General features: G+C 36.0%; 1 protein-coding gene across 10 annotated transcripts in view; it reads right to left on the bottom strand.

The window, feature by feature from the left end:
• RGS7 (regulator of G protein signaling 7) overlaps nucleotides 1–14,662 on the bottom strand; it is a 256,768-nt gene that overhangs the window by 30,013 nt on the left and 212,093 nt on the right. For all 10 annotated transcript variants that reach the window (XM_090135373.1, XM_090135368.1, XM_090135378.1 and 7 more), the window contains 5 exons: nucleotides 11,459–11,533; nucleotides 10,441–10,539; nucleotides 9,622–9,683; nucleotides 8,304–8,414; nucleotides 7,688–7,813 (listed from right to left, as the gene is read on the bottom strand). In XM_090135373.1, coding sequence (XP_089991499.1) covers nucleotides 7,688–7,813; nucleotides 8,304–8,414; nucleotides 9,622–9,683; nucleotides 10,441–10,539; nucleotides 11,459–11,533 — 473 coding nt within the window. The remainder of the gene's footprint in view (nucleotides 1–7,687; nucleotides 7,814–8,303; nucleotides 8,415–9,621; nucleotides 9,684–10,440; nucleotides 10,540–11,458; nucleotides 11,534–14,662) is intronic.

Genomic DNA, 14,662 nt, shown 5'->3' with positions numbered 1-14,662 from the left:
TTCCAGCTCAATATAATCACCAATGAAATGGTGACAGTTTTCTTTGCTCTTAAAAAAAGAGTAAGGTAACGAAAGGTTTCATATAAAATCTGTGAAAATAGATAAAATCTATCAATTTATTCTGGGATCAAGATTGGTGCCATGTCAGGCAATCCAACTGCCATAAAAAGCAATTACAAGCCTAGACAAGATAGGTGAGAAATGCTTCATTTCTTATGTATGTGTAACTTTCTTAGGAGGTTTTCATTTAACTGGAATTAAACTGAGATTTCATTTCACCTGAGTCACAAGGTCTTACATCACTTACAAACCTATTGCTTTTTGACATTCCTTCAGAAGCTAATAAGAACTTACACTCCTGACATCTATGTAAATCTAAAACATGCTAAGCTATCAAATAACGGTATTGATAATTTTGCTACTTTTACTCCATAAATTATGTATATAAAGGAAAAGCATTTCTATAATTTCATTTATTTGTTCAGTATTGCATTTCTTTTTTTTTTTTTTTTTCTAACTGCAGCGTTGAACAGAAGCACCCATTCTCCTGCCGCAGAGCAAATCAATATCAGGCAACCATAGTGACAGCCATCCTTCTCATTCTAGAGAAGGATCACTAGAAAGGGCTTGATCAAGCTGTGATCACAGCCAGCTAGCTATGAGCTTTGTTATTCTGTTGTTATTTCCTATTAGGAGCTCTTTATTGTTACCTCTCTTACAGCAATTCGAACTCTCACTGCATAAAACTCAATTAAATTAAATCAGGATGTCATGCTTATGTACACTACAGAACCCTTACACAGTTGTGGTTTTTTTCCTCAGAAAGCTCAATTAAAGCATGAGTTTTATCATGTTACCTATGCAACCACTGCAAAAGATACAACTTTTCAGTATTGTTTTGACGTGGTTGGCCCTATGAAACAGGTCGGCTGATGTGAGTTAACTGTGAAACAAGTCAGATTTTTACAAGGCTGACAGCTAATTTAAGTGGACCTTTAAAATGTGGTTCAATCCTGTTTAAAACATAAAATCAAACTGAAATCTCCTAGCTTTGTCCAAGAGTGAATGGTTGGAGAGAGGAACTGTGGATGGGTGTTCAGATAAACAAAATAATACCACACTAAGTCCAAGTCATAATATAGTTACTGCAACAACTCATAAGAGACAGCAAAGCACTGTAAAGAGTATTCCTCTTATGACATATTCTTCAATTGAGATAATTTACCTTCTGAGCAGCAATTAATCCTTCAGTTCTGTTTCGAAACTGCTTTGTAGCACAGATGGAAGGAGCCCATGCTCATGGCTTCCAAGCCACTACAGTCATTGTCACAGTACCGAGCTGACTATTTTAGGTACTTCTGCACCTTCCAGTTGCCATAGTATTTATGCACAGCCTCTCAGTCTGTTAATCCCATAAAATTCTCCAAGAGATAAAGAAGTAATATTGTCCCAGTTTCACAAATACATTAATAATGTACAGTGTTTTCTCCAAGGTCACAGAGTCCGTGTCAACACAAAAAAAACCCAAAACTTTAGTTTCAAATATTCTGAGTAGAACCACTTATTTATATGATCTGCAATATGAATTGAAAACAGTTCTGCACAAAGCCCACAGATATATTCTGGGAATCTGATGGCAGTGCAGTAAGTATAAAGGCCTCATAACTCAAGTTTAAAAACTGCACAGCTCAGAAACTCTAACTCAGTCAAATTTGGGCAACCTACTTTGGTTTCCTTAAGCTACTTTTAATATTTGCATCTAAAAGTGCATATCCTGCGGTGCCAACCCCTTTAAACGCATCTTCTCGGACTGACTGATTACTCATGTGTATCAAAGTCAGGTAAGGAATAGAAAAATGAAAGAGAAGGATGTTCTTTGTAAATATACATTTTCTATCACCCTGCAGACATCCTGAGTATCTAGCTCAAAGCTGCCACATTCTTATTTGTTCCTTTATATGACTGCCAATATTTCTGGAAGTCACTACAAGTATGCCTTAGGATGCTATTTTCTTTTTCAAGTAAACTGTTTCCATACAGTAGGTTATACTCAATTATGGAAAAATAGATGGGAGAAAAATTGGACTTCTTTGAGTAAACAAGAAGCTTCCAATATGGAATAGCAAGGTTGTACAGATACATTCTTAGAGGCTGAACATCAGATTTTCAATAAATTAATTTTATTCCACCCTTCTAACATTAGCATTTAAAAGCTCGATTGGAAATGTGAGGCTCTAAATATAGAAAACACTTTAAAAGCATGAAGAAAATGCTGATTTCTGCAGCATGCTCCATCTAAGAAGCTTATTCACAGCCAAAACCCAGTTCACTAATTTAATCTACTTTTCAATTTCTTAATCTACATTTAAGAAAAAATGCTTACCCTCCTCCCACATAAGAATTAAAGTCAAATATGCAAAATTAGGAAGAGCCAAAAATGAGGCTGCTACCTCTTGCATTTTCTAAATTAACATTTCTGAATATCACATGGCTACCAAAAGCACAGATTATTGAAGGAAGTGGAAATGGATGCTGCAAGATCTCAGCAGAGGCCCCGAATCAAAAGATGCACCTCTCCATTTTTATAACTCTGCCTCACGAGCTGTGACCAGAGCAAGGGAAAACTCCAGTAGCAAAGGGTATTTCTGCAACAGTAAATGTACGAAAGGGGAAGAGAGGAGAGAGGGGATCCCAACTGCATTTTCTGGACAAGTATATGCACAGACTTGGTTCTACACTTCATAGAAGGAACTAGAGCTTTGTCTGTTTCCTTGAATGAAACTTGAAAATCCTGTTCATGTAGGTTAGCTTCAGTCATGGAGATCCTCACTAGAGGATTCTCAGTACCATTTGAATAGACAGTCTGGGGTCCAGGGTATAAACCTTGCTGCTTTGTTCATCCCAGCATTTGGGCTGTGTCATACTGGGTCACAAGCCAGATGTATGGCTGAGTGAGAGTGTATAGCACGAGAGTTGTACCTCCAGCCACATAACATGATAGGACACATGCTGAAAGACATCTGGGGCTTATGTCCTCCAGCTGGAAAACTTTCAAAGTGTGGGTGGCCATGCCAGAAAAATAGCACAGCTGCATTCCAGCTTCTGTCCCGTTAACTGACCTAAATATCTGAGGCAGCCAACAGCAGATCCCAGATTAAGCTAATCAGTTATATTTAGCACATAGGAACATAAGAACACAAACGGAGGAAAAATCTGCAGTGATTCTGAACAAATGTGTGAGAATTAAGCAACACTGAGAAAGCAAGGTGGGTTTTCCATGTGCTTTGGAACTAATGCATGTGTCACAACAGGTCAGAGACAGACCTCAGCACTTTCAGCAAGACCTTAACAAATTGCATTGAGAAAAACAGCTAGCATTTGTTTCTAGCTGCATGAAAGATTACTCTTTGACTCCTAAAAACCACCTTCTTGCCAAATACAACTTCAAACTTCAAGATATAGTAGTGCAAGAGTTCTTCAAAAAATGGGAGGAAATTAAATTCGGCAACTAGTGTCTTCTGATCTGCAGAAATTACAGTATTTTGGGGACTTGGAGATTACACTTCTGACTGAAACAGAAGTAAAGCACAGGCAATTTCAGCCTTAAAGATTACATTTTGGCCACATTAGCACTTAGAACAAGGTCTCATAATCAACGGTATGAGGAATAAACACCAGCAGTGCCTCAAAGAAAGTCCATTACCAGTGCTTCTGTTCAGATTTGCTACACTATCAAATACAATTAATTGTTCATCATACGTTTATAACTTCCCTGTTAGTGAAGGTCATCAATAACAAAGAGCGACAAAAGAAGAAAGTGAAACAAGGCTGGATTAAGAAAAAGAACTTAGCTTCTTGCACCATTTTCCCTCTAATGCTCTAGTAAAAGTACTGTCATGCTGTAATTAAAAAAATTACCAGTACCACTGGAGTAAATAAAACATAAAATTAAGCACTATGACTGAACCAATCTGTGGGCAAAATTACACATTTTAGTAGTACTTTTTAATTCATTTATTTTATAGGACATAATCACAGCATCGATTTCTAGTGTAGAACATTTTTACAGCAATTTAGGAGTCCATGACAAAAATTTCACACAATCTCAGCTTGCAGAGGTCTGAGCACATCAAACTTCATCGGGAGAAAACACCTTAATTTAACTAACTTCTGAGTCCCTCAGAATTCAATGCCTCTTTTCCTTAACTTGTTCATTCATTATGGAAGATAGTAAATGAGGGTCAAAGGAAAGGGCAACAGGTCCAGTGGCTTTTGCTTCTGTGTATCAGGGAAGATGCTCTGTCATTGCCCTCCATTCATTAACCTGTGAGGCTCTTGCAACTTTGGAGATCACCCCTACTGCAGTACTGCATAATAGACTGTGACAGGCTTTCAGATTGGCAGCACTGAAACTATTTAGATTTTTCAATCATTGGTAATTCCTACAAAACAACCACGTAGGAGCAAAAGTACAGTTGACACGAATGCTATTTTTCCAAAAAATTCTGCAGCATAAAGACAAAAGAAGGGTAGGGAGAGGAATGGAAATTTTCTACAGAAATGAAGAAATTCAGTTTCCAGTGCCACATTTCCGTAAGGTTCATTTCACTAAGTCACTCTTTGAAAATCTCTTTTCCCATGCTTGAACTACCTTGCAAATACACTCAGCAGCACTGGATCATGCCAAAACTTAAGCCTCATGAATTCTGAATATTGGTCACCATGTTTGTAATAGGCAGTGGGAATTTTTATAAATTATCCAAACTTCAGATGTTTGCTCTCTTGTATTGAACTGTATTCAAAGTGATCCATTCAAAACAGCTGCATGATAAGGAGAGATTACAACTTGTAGATATCTTAGGTGAATGAAGAATCCATTCTGGCTGTTAGTAAAACGCATTCATATTGCAATTAAACTGCCATGTTGATAAACCTTATTGGACTTTTTAAAGAGCTCTTTGCTAAATGATCAAGCAGAGCTAGATTCATGAGATGGCTTAGAGTTTTACTGGATGTCTCCCTCAGAAGGAGCATTCCTTTGCTACCTTTTACAATACCCCTAGAGAGGGAGATACTATTAATTCCAATTTATGGGCAAAGAAAGAAAAACAACAGAGAGAGACAGAAAAAAGAAGTGAGTTCTGATTGCATTCCCCTTGATTGCACAGTTCTTAGTTTTAACTCGTGACTCAAGTTTCTTTATCCCTGTTCTGTTTCTCAGAACATAATCTATGTCCTCTAAGACTCAGGTTCTCTGCCAGTTTAGGCACTCTCAGTTCAAGTCAATGAAACAGTAATACTGGGACATTTAACTGCTTAGACACTTGAATATAAATGGTGTATCTGGTAGACTTAACAACTGATTTATGTTTCAGGCTTTTGTGATTGTTTGTTTGTTTTGAAGTGAGGTATAAGAATTCTAATCAATTCTGAATTTCTCTGTAGTGTCTGAATATCTCTTGTACTGTATTGGGTAACTTGAATCCACAGTCGTATCTGTATTATCTCCTTTGAATTTAATGGCACTTATTGATTATGACTGTAGAAGGATAAGAACTAGCTACTGACTTGAATTCACACTGCAGTAGGAAGATGTGAATGGAAATAAATGTTTTGTTCAAGGTGGCTGTCAAATTCAAAAATAAGAAAAAACAAATTGCTGTAGTGAGGTTAATAGCTGAGCAAACAAACAGGTAGTCTTTTAAATTTAAGGTTTCTCTAACAATAATGCTTGAAACCACCATGCCCCAAATGATTTTAATTTCTCTTAGTGTGACCTGTAATATTTTTATTCTCATATACAACAAGCCTTACAAATTCATGCCTTCTAGCCTGATTTTACTGTTTGAGCTTAACTGTGGATTGATTTCCCCAGTTTGAGAATGCATAAATGTAATTCGGAGCTTGTGAGACAGTTTTCAGTTAATCATCACAGAAAGCCCCTTTAAAGTAAGAATTTGATCCGCTGCCTGATTCTTCCCAATGAAGCCTTTAAGCTCATATTCACTACTGCTGCTAGGTATTTTATAATACCAATGTAAAAATCTAGAGAGATAGAAGAGAAGATGGCATGTCAAGGAATCAGCTCTGAACAAATTTCTCTAGTGTATTTTTCTGGATCAGTCACTTGCAGTTTGCCTGTGGTTAGTGTTGTAAATAGGATTAGAGAAAAGAGCTGGGGATTATGTGGGTAACACTGTAGTTGGCAGAGAGACAAATGAATCACAGAAACACACTGAAACTGCAGTACATACCAGGCTGGATAGGTTTATGTTTGAACAGCTGCTCTGTGTAAGGAATTGCTAGGATGTTTTGTGAGTGAAAAAATGACTTTTTCCCTCTTTAGGTATCATGCTGACTTCACCACTGGATTTGTTAATTAACAAAAAATCTTTATATGTCACTAATGAACTTATCAGCATAGAAATCAGGCTATATTTCCATGTTTGAGCTATATTTCCAGAGAGGTAAAGTCAAAAAAAGTCATTTGGGAAATATAAGGTATTGAGTACATAATATATACTTGTTATGCAAAGTTCAGAATATGAACATGGCCAGCAACTTAGAGAAATCCATCTCTAGTTATTCCACAGTTAATCCTAAATTAACAACAAGGAGGTTTGTGCAATTACTGAGCATTTAAGGAACCAACACCACAAAGTGCTAAATGCCTCTTGTAAAATGCTATTTAAAGGTAACTCTAATGTTATGTAAAGGAGAAGGGAAGGTTATACTGCACCGTTTAGGACTAAGTGCAGGCACACACACACACAAAAATGAGGTTCAGGAATTTTCTAAGTTTTGTAATGTAAGCAAATAGGATTTTAATATTCCTTATGCTGTTGGTGAATGAGAAGTGGTACAGATGACATTTGACAAGATGGAATATAGGGAAAACAGTGGCATACATGCTTCTCAACTATATACAGTCTGACTCATCAATCAAAATACTATTATTGGCTCCTCTGGATTAATCCCTACTGTAAGACTTCCTCAGAATAGCAGTACTAAATATGCTGAAAGCCAATGGATGGAATATTATTTCTTTAAGTCAAAGAATATTTCCCTTGAAATATTTGGAATAGTACTTTGAATAATCTCTTTGAAATAATACTGCTTATATACATATGTGATTTAAGATTCATACACTAAAAACAATTTTGCATTTTGCAATTAGTATGGAATTTGAAAGGTGAACATCACACTACTTCTGTTGTGTCTGATCCATATAATCTTCAAAAGACCAAGAATCCACATAAATGGGACCAACAGTGAAAGTTTTAACTTTTACTTCTAAATACTTTATTTTTTTAACAAATTTTCTTTAAAACTTTACTTTTTTTTTCATAAAACCAAACATAATGAAAGCTATTGAATAGGTTTTGAGTAGGTCAGTGTTTTAATGCTGTATAATAGAACGAGCTGAGAGAAAGTCTTTTATGTAGGTATTTGGACCAAAAGTTGAATAGGAATAGGAGACGATTTCATGCGAGTCTCTGCAAACTATATTAGTTTTTCTCTCATCCTAAATATAAAAGCAGGCAGCAATCCACATGAATTGACTCCAAAAGATAAGATACAAGATAACTTTTGATAGGATTGAAATAAAGAAAGAATATATCATCGAAAAATATTAATAAGAAAATAAGAAGTATCTTAAGAGCTACTAAAACATAAAGTATTTCACCTTAAATTTTCTGAACTGAATTCTGACTCCAGGAACTTGAGAAATTGCTCTCTTCCCACAGGGTCTTTCAAAGCTTCATCCATCCCAAATCCCCATCGTTTCACCCTCTGCTGTCCTGGCTCTTTGCTACAGGAAAGGAAGCAATAAAACCCACAATCAGCAATAATTCAGTGTTTTAATGCTCACTGTACAGAATATAGTACAAAAAGTCCTAGAGCTCAGCCAGAAATTTCTCACTTTCCAGATCGCTCACATCAGTGCAAAGTTCAGCAATGAGTAACCAGGCTGTTAGTGCTCAGACAGGATGAAGATAAAATGCATTCACTTTTGCAGAAGAAAAAAGACTTCCAACTAGCAAATGTTACCAGATTTCAAAAAGTCATGTTTTTTTTCCCCGCACTGGAATCCTACAGACTGGTTTCTGTAACTGTACACAGATTTATTAATCCATAGTTCTCCACATGTTACAAAACTAAAGCTAGAAAGACCAGAAGGATATTGCATTTACTTTTGCTTCAGTACTTTCCTTCGATACCTCTTTTTGTCTGAAACTTTCACATTTCAAGAGAAGGCTGTTAAGCACCCTTCACCCAAAAGACAAAAGAAAAATATATACCTTGCCTCCAGTTCCCAGAAAGTGGTGTCATCAGATATCCAAGGGTTTGAGGGATCAGGGGGCACAAGAAAAGGATCATATTCCAAATACTGCTCTGTATAAGCTAATAGACTAGGAAAACAAGAACATCAAATGTCGTCATGTCAGGAGGGAAGAAAACCTTATTGTGTTATCAGTCAAGAAGCTACTGTGCCTCAACCAAACCATTGTAACCAGGTACATGTGCATTCCAAAACAACCTAAAAGCTTAAGCTAAAATATGTTTGCTATGCTTTAAAATAATGATTCCATTAACACTGAACTTGTGGATCCTTGAAGAAAGAGGGTGCTTTGAGTCTTTCTTATCAAGAGCTGAAATAAAATAAATTACAAACTTTCCTAATATGTCCAAAAATATCCCCAAAAACACAAAGCTGTTTTTTTAAAAATCTTCAGGGTTCATGATTGCTTCAGGTCTGAATCCCCTGAGCAAACTAAAAACTTCTTTATGTTGTGTTCTGTTACTTTATGTCTCCCATGTTCTAATTCCCACTTTCTTTTTGCCTAATAATTATTGAAAATTATTGAAAAGTGAGGAAAAATATTAGTTGTTGTTGTACTTAGTCTGTAATCTCTACTGTTCAGCAAGCAGAACACAATGCATGTGAACACATAAATATGTATATATAAGCAAACCCATATGGACACACCTATATGATAGGATGAAGACGTTTGGTTTTATTTCCTTCAGTTGATCTTATGCAGCTTAATCTTTCTGCAGTTTTCACTTTATCTGTGTACTTCAAGATCCGTAAGATACAGCAGACATTTTCTTTACCTGAACCGAAGGTGAACTTTCTAAAGAGCCTTTTTGAATGGTTTGGTGTCTAACCCCTTACTTGCATATTTTGTTCCAACTTGGAAACAGATTCCTGCTAGTGTTATGTAAGACTCGGATGTAAGCTCAGAGCCATTTTGCTCAAGCTGAGAGCTCGTCACCCAGCCAGCCCTATCAATCAGATCCCTTGCTTTGTCAGTGATTACCCTTTCGAAATATCAAAGTATAACCCCAGACCCATTTCTAGTTAGCCTCCCTGTCAATGCAAGGGGAAACTTGAGAACACTTGGTCAGAGGTCACTACAGTGACTTGAATTTATCAGGAATATCTGGGCCATCTTTTATCAGAAAAAACCTTCATACCTCACACTTAAACTCTCTTCAGTTATTTCTGTGATGTGAGTTCTCTTGCCTCTCTTTCTTTCAAGCTATTTCACGCTGACATTTTCCAAATAGTTATCAGTCTAATTGAAAAAACAGAAGATGTGACAATATACTTACCTCTCTGCAACTTTTGACATTTTTAATCGATGTCTGTCTAATTGCATTTGCCAGTGTTTAATCTGCAAGAAAGGAAAGCAGAGTGTTATGAGTAATTCATTGCTTGACTCTATTTCCATAACTTTTTTATTAGGGCTGTAATTTACCCTGGGGCACAGAAAAGAAGTATATCTGAAATAAAACAACACTCCATCAGTGTAGTTCTAAAATAAATGGAATTTTCCATCAAAGAGAAAGATTATACAGAAGCCAAAAAGAAAAAAAAAAAAAAAGAAGAAGAAAAAAAAAGACCCAGTGTAACATTTTCCCTACAGGTTCATCAAAAGAAATCCAATTAGCCTTTTTTAGATTTTTGAAGAGAGCTACTAACTCTTCAGACATTTACCTTCTCCCAGTTCTAATGCCTCAGGAAAGATTAATGAAATATTAACAATGGATTAATGTGTGAACCCGTATACGCACACAATGAGAGGTTAGAGTGCCCCCATAGCTCAAACCAAAGTGGTGAAAGGAAGAGTGATTGAGCAGTCTAATACTAAAGGAGCTAATGGGCTTAGCTATGCAAAGATCTCACCAACTGGACTGTTTCTAACTGCTTTCAACTGTTTCATGTGAGATATAAAACATGTCACGTTTTTTTCTCATTAATTTTAATAGAAATTACACACCTAAGTCCATATATATGGTGCGAGGAAAAGATCTACTAAGCAATTCACAGATCTGCTCTGAACATACTTCCCAGGTAGGACATTTTTGGTTTACTACCTACTTTCCTAAAACGTTCATTTAAAAGTAAATGCTTGTAGTTATTTTTCAAACCTCTTGCTGTAGTTCATCTTCTGTGGGAGGTTTAGTCTCTGGTACTGGTGTGTGAGTAGGGCTGTGACTTCGGATGTCATTTTGTAAGCCATAGACAGACTATGCAAAAAAAAATGGAACAATGATAGTTGCTTTTAAACAACATTTTCGACATAAACCCACAGTACATAACTGGGATAAAGTGCTCAAGACTATTCCAGATCACCAGCTTCTAAAGAAACTGTAAATAAACCATGTGCTCACACAGAATTTTGTTTCTATATATCAGTAAACTGTACAAAAAAACCCACAATTTCCTGAAGCCACTGAACATAGATAGCATCAACTCTTTTGTCTCTATATTAATGTCACAGCAAACATGGGGGATGACACTGAAAGACAGTTATTAGAATAAGTGAAACTGGTCAGTGGGAAAATAATCTCAATATAGTTTCCTTTTGAAGACACTAAAATGTACCCCAAAAGGCACACTTTAAATTTGGACTCAGTCTACATTATGATAAAGAGGATTTGACAGAAAATGTTGTTTCATTCCACCTGTCTGTCCCTAGAGAACTGAAAACAGTTTGTATCAGGATCCTAGTGTAGATGAAGATTACTTTGTTCAGTTTTTGTACATCTGTTTGAAGCATAACTATAAAGTAGAGGCAACCTTTTCATTAAAGGTTGCACAAGAAGCACTACTGTTATAGTTTATACTGCATTTTTCATTTATTTTTCCTTAACTAATGACAAACATTTTAATTTATTCAAACTACTGAACAAGATGAATAACATAAACAAAAATGATTATTTTCATAGTCTCTGGGTATTCCTCCAAACACTTTCTTATGTGACAGTGTTTACTTAGTATTAGAAAATTTGTAAATAGTAATTAATTTAAGAGCTTATTAAGCAACAAAATATGTTCATGTACTCATTCCTTGCAGCAGTACTAAAAAAAATTTTAATAAAGTACAGAACTTCATGCAATAAATTACCTCAATTTCCTACTTCTTATATAATGGCAGTAAATTACCTTTCTTGTTTTATGTGGATTTCTCATTCTTGAAGACTTTTTTATATCAACTTCAGTAGTGTTTACACATCCAGGCTATTCAAAGAAAAAGAAAGAAAAGCACTAGTTTCTTTTAATTCATCTTTCATAATTTTCTTTAAGCATTAATGGCAAAACCATCAGGACTGCTCCAAAAGTAATGCCTCCTGTTTTTATTACGTTGGCTCATGATCAGAGATGGATGTTGACAGTATGACAGTCCATGTTGAACCCTCCCACCGACATTCTGTTACATGTTGTTGCCAAACGTGACAAACAGCAGCGAGGGGCAATCTGACAAAATGGCATCTGACATGGAAGCATGAATGAAGCAAAGCTGTGTCACTGAATTCCTTCATACAGAAAAAATGCCATTCATGGACCTCCATCGATGCATGCTGAACATTTATGGAGATCAAACAGTGGATGTGAGCACAGCGAGGTGGCAGGTGGTGCATTTCAGCAGTGGCAACAGCAACAGTGGGTCACCTCTGTTGGCATGCAAGCTCTTGTTCAATGCTGGTGAAAATGCACATCTAATGGTGGTGATTACATAGAAAAAATAGTGTTTTGTAGCTGAGAATTTGCTCTAATTATTGTTACTGTGCTCTTTTTATCTGTTGTAGTTTCTATGGAAATAAATAGGAGACATTACTTTCAGAGCAACCTGCATGTCTCCTTATCATTCAGCAAAATGCTTGATAAGGTGCAGGTGTAAATCTTCACAGAAAAAAATTTTTACATCTTTCTTATATTGACAGAGTCAAGAAACAAATACATTTCATTAAACAGGACAATGGTACTTTATCTCCAGAAACCTATTTCAAATAACAGCCTGATTTTAAATGCAATATTTTTTAAAAATCACACTTTTTTAACTGTAAAGTACTACAATGATATGTATTTTATTCATATTACATTTCAAGAATAAACAGTTCCTCATTACTAAGAATATACATAGGCACTGGGATAATATCAAGACTGGATCTGTGTAATGTACCAAGAAAACCATTTTATTGCAGAATTTGCATGTAAACGCACTCTTATTCCTTTGGATTGGTACAGAACATTAATGACCCATTTAATGAGACATTTTTTTCCAGGAAAATATAATGTCCATAAAATTTAACATTATCCATGTTACATAAGAGGAATTGTACAAGTCCATTGCAGGCTACATTTGAAATGTTGTGGGTTTCTTTCTTTTTCTTACAGCAATCAATACGCTGTCTTCAGCGCTGCTCTTCTCTGCAGATCTGTTGGCAATAAATTCTTCTACACTGTTTTCTAATGTTATTATCACTGAAACAGCTCACCTGGTGGCTTTCCACAGTAGGGAAGGACAGTGATTTAACAATATTTTGACTCTGTGGGCGTTGCTAGATTAACCAATGATTAGACTGTCAAGAATCACGTCTCACTGTTGTATCTACGCTGTTGTAGTTGGGTTGGTATTATTTAGGGGAAATAAAGCTCTACCCAAAGATATTTTCATCTTTTAATGATGTAATAATGAAATAAAATATAACAAACAACATTTTTTCACCACAGAAGCATTTCTTCTATTTAGCAACAAAAGTTAATTTGAGTACTAAATCTCAGAATAGCTTGTAACTTTCAAACTCAATAATAGGTTGAAAAGTACAAAATTGTGCATGACAATCAATTTAAAGGCTGAAAGCAATTTCATAGGACAGTATACTAAGATACAAAGTTAAAAAGAAAACATTACATCTACTTCAGGATTATGGCAGCAGCTGGCCATGAAGACTCGAGCTTTTAACAGTATTTCAGCCCCTGAAAGCAGCTATTTGAATAGCAGGCACGCTTACATAAGGTACAAACTGTTATAGGTTTTTTTTTAGTCTTCAGTTATGGTTTGTTAAAAACATGTCTTAAAACAAAACAAAACTCATCTGAGGCGTCTTGTTTTGAAAGATTTCAAGTCCACTAGCAGTAATTGGCATAACCAGATCTAACACTTTGACCAGGAAACTTACAAGTTCTGCAGACCGATGACAACAAGAAATTCTGGGAAACCTGTAGGACTGGAAGAAGGGCAATGCCTGCGCTGTTTAGAAGGAGACCCAATCCAATCTGAATTTCTACAGCATCTGGTAGAATCTTACTGAAACCTGGCTGTTTAGAACCTCTTGGGGTGGTTATGTTGCTGTGGCGCAGCAGGAGCAGCAGCAGAATGTTACTGGCAGGAAAATCAGGAAGCTTTACTGAGCAGGGGAAGGCAGCGAAAGGCACTATCACAGCGCTATCACAGGCTAGGGTAATAGAGGCTTAGCACATATGTCACCACTATTACAAGAGTGCTCCCATAATATGACTCAAATTATAGCACTGGAAGCACCTAGAAGAATCAGGGTCATAATTCGTACTTTATTCTCAATTAAAGAATATTTATTAAAGTGATTCTTGATATAAGTTTTCTTGTTTCTGTGGTGCTGCCACACTTCATCTGTCAGTATTTAGGAATAAATACCAAACAACTTTTCAATTAAAACAAAAATAAAAGATTGCATCATTTGAACATCTTGCCAAAGTAATTCAGAGTCTTTGCTGGAAAACCTTTGCTTTGCTGGACAATGTTTCATTTTATTCACATGCCCCTATTAACATAATAAGTACGTCTTTCAATACAATTACATCCAGCTGTGTTTTGTGTTGTTTTTTAACTGGGCTACCATAGTTAAAATAGTGAGATGCCTGTCAGAGTGCTCGGCTGCAAGACTCCCATTTAATTTGTAATATATAATTTCCATACTAATACCATAAATAGTTTTCAAACAGACTTCCTGGAAGAATTGAAGCCTATTATATAAAAGTAAATAGAATGCTTATTTCTTTCAGGACTAATATACTATATGAAAACAGTCCCCCACAGTCACAAACACATAGGAAGCTCTTGTGACCTTGCCGAAATTGTCATGCAGCAAGATCGTAACCAGGATAGAATTAGGCCCTTATCTGATATTAAATAAGATGTCTGAAATACTGACACATATTTAAAGGAACCTGATTTTATTTTCATCCATCAGCTGACACACTCTCAAAGTATAAATGACGCTGTTAATTTACACAGAATCGCTGAGGTTGGAAAGGACCTCAAGAGATTGTTGAGTCCAACCTCCCTGCTAAGGCAAGTTTCCCTACAATGGGTTGCACAGGTAGGCA

The sequence above is a fragment of the Phasianus colchicus genome, chromosome 2 (assembly GCF_987193195.1).
Source record: "Phasianus colchicus chromosome 2, bPhaCol1.hap1.1, whole genome shotgun sequence".
In the NCBI taxonomy this organism is placed as follows: Eukaryota; Metazoa; Chordata; class Aves; order Galliformes; family Phasianidae; genus Phasianus; species Phasianus colchicus.
This window is presented reverse-complemented; position numbering and strand designations above follow the sequence as displayed.